We start from the raw sequence: 9357 nt of genomic DNA on the forward strand, positions 1-9357 counted from the left end.
ATTGGGCGTATGGTTTACGTGCATCCTGCCTCTGGTGAACGATTTTACATGCGCTTGTTGTTAAACATTGTCGTTGGGGTTAAAATGTTTGAAGAAATCAGAACAGTTGATGGGATTGTTTACTCTACCTACAAAGAAGCATGCTTTCACAGAGGCTTGCTTGAATCCGGTAAGGAATGGCATATTGCACTTACAGATGCCTCCCTATGTGTCAGTGCCTCTCAACTTCACAATTTGTTTGTCACTTTATTAGTTTTTGCGAAGTTAGTAACCCCTCAGAACTCTGGGCAAGCCACTGGGAAAATATGGCTGACGATATTGAATACAAACGGTGTAAAATCACAAATTTTCCAAAACTGAAAATCAATATTGCTGACAAGGAGATGCTAGCCCTTGAAGCAATAAATGAATTGTTAAAGCAATATGGTTAAAAATTGGCTGATTACCCAGGTTTGCCAGAGCTAAATACTGTCTCCACTTCTAAATATAAAAATGAATTATTATTGGAGGAGATGATGTATGATTGCGAGAAACTTCATTTAAAATCAAGTGAGGCCGTACATTGCTTGAACCAAATGCAGCGCATCATTTTTGACCAAATTGTGGAATCAGTGGACAAGGATATAGGAGGATTTTACTTTGTGTATGGCCCTGGGGGAACTGGAAAGACCTTCTTATGGTCCACAATTATAGCCAGACTAAGGGGTGAGGGAAAAATAGTTCTTGCTGTTGTTTCATCTGGTATTGCTTCACTCCTGATTGACGGAGGCAGAACAGCTCATTCACGCTTCAAAATACCGATTGATGCCGACGAATTTAGCTGTTGTGAAGTAAAACAAAATACATTTCTCGCGGAGCTAATATACAGCACAAGTTTGGTCATTTGGGATGAAGCTCCAATGACTCATCGTTTTGTATTCGAAGCTGTTGATCACACATTCAGAGATATACGGTCCAAGGTTGACCCAAATGTCGGGACCTTGCCATATGATGGCCTGACTATGGTCTTGGGTGGGGATTTCCGACCGGTTTTACCTGTCATTCAAAAAAAGGGTCGCGAGGAAATAGTGGCAACCAGCATTAGCAAGTCACGGTTGTGGCAATACTGTAAAGTATTCACTCTACGTGAGAACATGAGGATTGAAAGGAATGTCCCAAAAGTTACAATCCGTGGTAAGAAAGTGCAATTCAGAGATTGGGTGTTGTCATTGGGAGATGGTTTAGAGCAAACAATTATAATCGGAGATGACCCGGAGCCATCATGGATAACATTACCCGAGGAGGTACATATTACACGCCCTGCCTATCCAAAACATAAACAATATCATTTTTAAATGGGTGCTAATAACCATGAATTTTTCGAGTTGTTCCATTTATCATGTCACTCTAGCACACTATAAACATATATATACTTAGATTACGTATATTCAGGTTATATTGTTCTAAACATTCCATTACATATAACGATTAAATCAACCAAATTAACAACATAAACTAAATAACATACTTTCCATTCTCTTATTGGTGATAGAAAATCCACATATCTGCCCTCCTCCTTGCGTTTAATTAATGGAAATTTATTTTGTGTAAACATTTGTTGCTGCCACTACTAACAAAGAAATAGATGCTTCAATGTTTTTTAAATATTATTCCACCTGCTATACTAGAATCTTGGTTATTAGCTATTCGCTAAATAAAATTCAGTTTAAACCATTATCCTCTTAAGTTAGTCAAACATACACAATATGTTGAAGGGGGCACAAAACTATACGGAAATGCCTACAGATTCACACTTTCAGAGTAATTATTGGAACTGGAATTAGCTTACACTTGTCTTCACATGTGACGCATGGATTTGGTGGCTTCTTACACTTCAAATTTTAGGTAAGCATTATACCTGAGCACATATCCAATAAATTAAAAACCATGAGTGAGGTTTATTATTACCTTTGGTAAAGCACCTAATGTAATTATTTATGCCTCTTCCAGGCTTCCACCAAGAACTGGAACAGACCCTTATGTTTTTGTTGGTCTGCTCTAGAAATACATCCTATATTTTCTGTTCTCTCTATTGGTATCTATGTTTCAATGGATCATTTCATGTAAGTTAGTTGATTCATATTGAACTATGTTATTAATATTTTGTTGGCTATACCACATACACTACTTGTGAGAGAACAAGATCAGAACCTTTTAAATTACAATATTTGATTTAACACAAATTAGTGTACCTGCATTAACCCCCTCTTAACATAAATTAATTCTTAACGTAGTAAATCGGCCTCTTAAACCATGGTAACCTAACATACTACAAAATGTTTTACAGGTCCTTGTCAATTATCTTGGTGATGCTATTGAGGCAATAGTCAATGAAATCTATAAAGACCTCCATCACAGACATTAAGATGTAGAATATCTACGTAATAGAGCTGTATTGACACCCCTCAATGAACATGTTGACAGCGTTAATGTCACTGTTTTACGCAGACTTCCAGGGGAATTCAAAGTCTATAAGAGCTACGATAGTATTTGTAAAGGTTCGTCCACATCAGAGGCCGACGAGGTGTTATATCCACCCGAATATCTAAACTCGCTAAAATCTAGTGGCATGCCAAATCATGAAATTGCGGTTAAGGTTGGTGCACCAATAATGTTGCTGCGTAACCTCAATGCCAAAAAGGGGTTGTGTAATGGCACTCGCCTCATAATCACTCGATGCTACCCATTTCTAATCGAAGCGTTAATTATAACGGGTACCAGGATTGGCGATACAACATATGTTCCTAGAATAACAATGTGCCCAGCGGATAAGACAGTGCTGTTCGTCTTGAAAAGAAAACAATTTCCAATTGCAGTATGCTATGCAATGACCGTGAACAAAAGCCAGGGACAAACGATTCAGAATGTGGGCTTGTACCTTCCAGACCCAATATTTGGGCACGGCCAGATGTACGTCGCAGTTTCTCGCGTTCCTTCTCCAAATGGGTTAAAAATTGTTACGGTTGATGATAACGAGGTCACCAAGGGTTACACCAAAAACATTGTCTACCGTGAGGTATTTGATAATCTTGTGCAGTCGTTGTCCCTATCAGGGATATCAAAATTAGTGACAGTTTTCCGCACTGTTACAGATTCTTAGATATGGCAAAATCACTATATTTGGTATTTGGTTCCGAGATAACATGATTAGTGACTACGTGAGTAATTTTATTTAATTAGAGTAAGACAAGGTGCAACAATTTAGAATGTTTGCTCAGTCAATCTATTAGCCTGTAGTCAGGGTCGTGGTGGGTTGCCCCTTGCTTAGCTTCTATCAAACTAATTTCACGGTATAGATGATAATAGTAGTGCTGCATCTGTAAAGTGCATTATAATCTAGGCGTCAAAAAGTTGTCTTAATCAACACGTGCTATAGAAAAGCAGGTGTTTTATGACATATTGACATTGTACATAGTAGTTCTATGTCCTTTTAAATTCTTATAAGGGCACCTATTCTTTCTTTAAGTTATATAGATGGAGGACTTTTACAATCTTTAGGTAATTGTATCCTCACCAGAACATCACCGCAGTACAACATGGAAGAAACTTATCTCACTGAAAACGTGAATTGCCCCCGCTAGCAATGGTAACAAAATTTAGTCCTTTGTTTGAAAGGGATTTAAATTCTAGGCATAACCTTTCATTGTCATCGTCCATACCATAGCCGCACCTAGCATTTCTTTTATTTCTTAATAAATTTTGACACAAGTATTTTTGTTGCATTACCTAATATTTTCTTTCTATTTATATTTTTCCACAATTGTTTTGGTTGCATTACCTAACCTAAATGCAATTGAAATTTCTTTAGGGCAACTGCTTATGCTAATGATGGACTGGTTTCTGAGGCGGAAAGGTCAGTTCCTTTTTCCGCAACGGGTACAAAATCTGATACAGATTTCATACGTGTCACTAAATATTGGAATTGCATACACTTTAATTTATTTCACAATTTTGTAGGAACATATCAACTGTTGAGAATCTAATAGAGCCTATAACAGAGTTACCTAAATTTGCTTTAGGAAGCACTATAGCTCCTATCAAATAGACAACCAACTAACGCTTAGAAACAGACTAAACCAGTATGCGCTGATACAATAAAACTAATATCATTCATTTACTTATCAGATCAATTAATGACACCTACAGGTGACATTTGCAGAATAAAAATGACAGACCACTACCCATTATCTAATAGACCTATTTTCAAACTCCAACAAAATCATAAACTATTATTTTAAAACTAACAAACTACTTTCATGCACACCAAAAACATTTAGCATGAACTACTTGAAAACATATTTGTCATCCTAGCAAGACTGCAGAACAAACACTCATCGGTTGACGACATGTTATTGAGCAATGTTAGTTCTGAACCACCCAAGTGAATCGCACATGCCACTTCAATATCAAGTTCAATTGCAATATCCGCATCATCAACATTGCACCGTATGGCCCGAAGATAATTCAGAGCAGAAATTATATCTCTTTCATGGTAAGGAGTGTTATATATAGCAACAAGAGTTTGTAGTGTAGGAATTTTTTGGTTTTTCCAGCAAAAAAATTTTAAGATATAATTAGCAACCATCGATAAGAAATGACCCTCAGAGGTCAAACAATCAAGCTCAAGAAAATGGTCATTAATGCTTCCAACACCGGAAATAAAATTCCTACATTGTGTATACATTATAGCATCATCAACCACCAAGTGGTTGCTGATATCGAAAAATCTCTCAAAATAAGCAATATCACGAACACTCCCGCTTTTTCCAAACTTATAAAGCTCACGTAAAGGAAACTCCTTCAGCAACCGGACTATAACAACGGGTCTTTGCGCTTGTGCTCAAGCAATAAAAAAATTGAAAAAATCTTCAAAACCACCCGCCAACATTAGCTACATTATGGTAACAATCATAGTTGTGGGCAGGCTTTGGAGATTGGTACTACTACGCTTCATTGTATTAAGAAAAAAATTGCTTGTAAAAGAAAGTATAAAGTATATAACTCTGATACAGAACACTCATCAAACAAGATGGATAAGTTATGATGACAAACATCATATATATATATGTAAAAAATAACTCATTAAAATATATAATTATATGACTTAAAATACATGCATTAATATTCATCAGTTACACCCGCTCAATTCAGATTATATTCATCCTATAAGTTGTAAAAGGCCCTTAGGATACCAAGCTCCTGTATTTAACCCACATTACTTTGAAATTTATTGTTGACGTTCCAAGAAGTTTCCAAACTCCCTTGCTTTTGCTTTTAGTATAGTACAAATATGGGCATAGAGCTTGACATATAACTCTTCGTCTGACACAGATCAAACCTAACTTATACATGTTGATTTAATTATGTCATTACTTGAATAAATAAATTAACTTGCATTCTTTTTTTTCCGTATGATTTTTAATTTTTATTGTTTGAATATTTCTATGTAACTATTTACAAATCCTGTCTCATATGGATATATTTTTACATCTTAAATTCTTGAATAATTAATACTAATTTAATTTCACATACATATAAATAATCTATTAAATTTTTGATGTTTTCAATATTATTAAATTTGGTATAATAATATATGTAAGTATATACTAATTTGTAAAATTCCGTTAGTTACTCATCATATTTTACTCATCCATACTGAAAGAATATAAAACATTACAATATTGGAATATAATTTTTGTTATTAGTGATTTTGCTTTTAAAATTAATTAAATATATGAAACCAGCCTTTAAGGGCATAAAACTTAACACATTAGATGCAAAACACATACAATACAATTCTTAAAACATTAATTCAAATGCTACACCATCGGCCGTTTCAATTTATTTTAATTATCTCATTACACACCCTTTCATTCAGCCCTTTTCCTATTCCTGCAGTTACTACCCCCTCTATATATATAGGAAAGATTGGAATTATTTGTCATAGAACACCCTCCCGCTTACAGTCTACCAGCATACAGTACACAGTCAATAATGCCTTAAAGCACAATGACATCGGCTTTAACATCCAACACAGAAAATCACACAATTCGTGTTCGTGTTGGCCTTATATGGGAAGCTATTAACAAGAAAACAAAGATGTTGTTGGACACCAATATCATCTTACTTGATGAACATGTATGCATTAACCTTACTGCTATTAATCATATTAACATGTTATGGTGGAAATGCGATATGTCCCCAAACTAAGAAAATTACTCATATGCTATTCCTGGATATAATTGTTTTGTAGGATAACCATATCTTGGCAACCGTTTGAAACAATCAAAAGCAGATTTATTTACCCCTGCTTAAGGAAGAAGGTGTCTACAACATCTCCAACTTATAATTTAGTTCAAAATAAGGTATTTCTTTTTCCATATTTTATCCACCTCACAAGAAATGTACACATAAAAATTAAGATAATCTTGTCATACTCCTTTTTGTGGTTTTTTCCCAATAGATTAGATATCCCAGTTTTAAGATTTGAACTGGCCAATACACATTCTGCTTACTGGGAAAAAAATATTTTTAGTCCCTTTTGTACCATTCCCTACTAAACTATATGATTGCTACCAAATCTGGAGATGCAACATTTAAATTCAGTTGGGAAAGTACCGTTTACACAAGTTTATAAAACAATTTGAACTATAACAAAGATTTCAAGAAAACAAAATTCATCCACCACTATTAATTCCATTAAAAAGTGTAGCTAACATTAAAATCAAAACTTAAGACCTGAGAATTATTGTCTTCATTACAGCAAATACTTTGCATAGGAATGCCCCAAAGACCCAGTCCCAACACAAATATCTTTCATATTTTTGTTGTCTTGCAGGAATGAGGCCATGGTGGTTACTCTATGGGAGGCCAGAGCAAAACAATTTCTCGAGGTATTTACCCCATCAAATGATGGGCCTGTTTTTGTGGTCATTACCAGCCTACTTGCAAAAAAATTCTCAGGTAATAATTTACACTTTTTGATAAGTATAGGTAAGTCGTGCACCAACAAACCGACACATGAAGCGTATCAAATGATCATTCTTACCAAAAAAGTAACATGTATATATATATATATATACATAAATGTATTTAGTTATCAAACAAAATACTATGTATATGAATAAGTAAAGAAATTTAAATTTATTTAATTATTAATTAGTTTATATATTCAAACGACTAAAAACAAGTTAAAATGCAGATGCAGCATCCTTGTCAAGTACTGATGGCACTTGCTCTTATGTCAACATTGACTACCCCCCTCTGAATGCCCTTAAAAATGGTCTCACAACTGGTAGCACCGGAGAAAAGGAGCCACTGCCTACTCCAACAGTCGAACAATTTGTCACCTCAAACGTAGACCGTGTGCAGGAGCTAACAGTAAATTCTATACTGGAAACTGTTATTCCAGATGGCACGCAGGTTAATCAGCTTTTTCAATAACCTTCAATAATACCTTGTCAGATTTACCAAAGTGGCTTCAAAAATTCAAATCTATTAATATGCAGGTTGTCCGTTGCATCTGTCGTACTAAAATAGTTGGGATACTTGACGGAAATGGCTGGTATTACAATTATTGCCCTACTTGTGCTCGTACACTTCGAGCCTTGGATGGAGCCTTTCTCTGCTTGGCATGTGATGAAGAAATTCCTTCACTAGCACAAAGGTAATACACGTACTAACAAGCCACAACTTCTCTAATACCCAACTGGCATATTTTTTTTTGACTCAATCACAACTGACTATTCAGATACCTATAATAACACCCATAATGATAACACCTCTTTATTAAAAATTAGTCAATACCAAGCCAAAACGGAACAAAATCTTTTATTTGGAACATACTCACACACAATATTGACTGACGCTTAATCTTATGCAGGTTCAGAATTGTGGTGCAGATTGAGGATCAGGCTGGATCTACAACCGTAACCTTATTTAATAAGGATGCAAAACAGCTTGTAGGCGTTCCTTTACAGAAACTCTTGGACGAGGCCGGAGAGGTATAGACCAGTTAATTTATAATAAAATAGGTCCATAATTAAGTCATTAACCAACTGATGAAATTTCTATTATGTTTCCCTCCATGAATTGGCAGTCATTCCTCCTTCTGTCAATAATATCGCTGGAAAATTATGCGCCTTTCAGCTCAAAATCACCCCATACAACATTATTCAGGGATGCGAGGAGTACACAGTCACAAGGGTGTCTGAGCTTAATGGCGTTGATTCTGGTACTGCCAATTTATCTCATTGTACAAGTGCTGGAAATCCAGTTGGACCCAACTCCAGGAAGAAGCAGAAGGTGACTTAACTACTTCTAACAAGCATATCAGCACCACCTAATAAATATTTCAAGACTATATTTCAAATTCCCAGTTTATGGGTAGATTGTTATTTTAACAGACTTCATTTCTACGTTTCATCTTGCATGCTTGCACGACAAGGTCCGTATGCAAATCTTAAGTAATTTTCACTATTTATGAACAAAACATGGTGCACAGACTTTTTGCTACAACCATCTTATTTATCATTGCTATTAATCATTTATATATTATGTCTTTGCCCCATTAATATCACTCGCTCCTTTACGCGTGTATGTGTCTGAATAAATATAAAAAAATACTCAAGCTTTTTCCAGTTTAACACTTTAAACACTGAATTATAATCCTAGAAATATGTTACATGAACTTTAGTAATGAATCGCCTATTGGCATTTGACCAGACTAGCTAACAAATATATTGCAACAATTAAATATAATAAGAGCACCCCACATTGACCAACAGTTTATTTAGGAAAAGGATAAAAATATTGGATTAATCTTAAACTTTATTAGTTTATTTCCAGTTTATTCTAAATAAATGTTTTATTTCAAGTTTGTTGAGTTAGTCAAATAATCAGTGGAGTTTTTTAGGATCGTGAGGTGGTGGAAATTTGCCAGGAAGTCAATATCTGTTAGCTCCTAATTTTTAGGTGCATATTGCTCTTGTATTTTCGTTAAAAAGCTTTGTATGTTTCCATTCTCAATAATCAAGTTGTTATAGCAGACTTGTGCATATCTCTGAGTACATGTGTTCTTGTTCTTATAATTCACAAAAAACTATACTATACATATATATCTGTCTGTTGATCATGACAAGAAGTGGTATCAAAGCGAGGTTCGTAAGGTGGCAGAACAGTACATGTAAAAGATAACAATGATGGAGTCAAGTAAAGGCAAAGGAAGATCGATGGGGCTGACTTATCCGACGCTGTCCAAAACCAATTATACCACCTGGGCATTAAAGATGAAGGTTATGATGCAAGCTCATGGAGTGT

At 35.1% G+C, this 9357-nt stretch overlaps 2 protein-coding genes across 2 annotated transcripts; both read left to right on the forward strand.

Annotated features, from left to right (window-relative positions):
• The first annotated feature begins 9 nt into the window (after positions 1-9).
• LOC141696185 (uncharacterized) lies at positions 10-4084 on the forward strand. Its single transcript, XM_074500365.1, has 6 exons — positions 10-331; positions 451-1283; positions 1990-2102; positions 2488-3081; positions 3848-3892; positions 3997-4084. The coding sequence occupies exons 1-6, from the start codon at positions 10-12 to the stop codon at positions 4082-4084; spliced, it is 1995 nt and encodes a 664-aa protein (XP_074356466.1).
• Positions 4085-6048: 1964 nt separating this feature from the next.
• Positions 6049-8352, forward strand: LOC141696186 (replication protein A 70 kDa DNA-binding subunit A-like). The gene is made up of 6 exons (XM_074500366.1): positions 6049-6215; positions 6878-7002; positions 7241-7461; positions 7548-7705; positions 7922-8042; positions 8188-8352. The coding sequence occupies exons 1-6, from the start codon at positions 6049-6051 to the stop codon at positions 8350-8352; spliced, it is 957 nt and encodes a 318-aa protein (XP_074356467.1).
• Positions 8353-9357: the final 1005 nt, after the last annotated feature.

Source organism: Apium graveolens, chromosome 11, assembly GCF_009905375.1.
Source record: "Apium graveolens cultivar Ventura chromosome 11, ASM990537v1, whole genome shotgun sequence".
NCBI lineage: Eukaryota > Viridiplantae > Streptophyta > Magnoliopsida > Apiales > Apiaceae > Apium > Apium graveolens.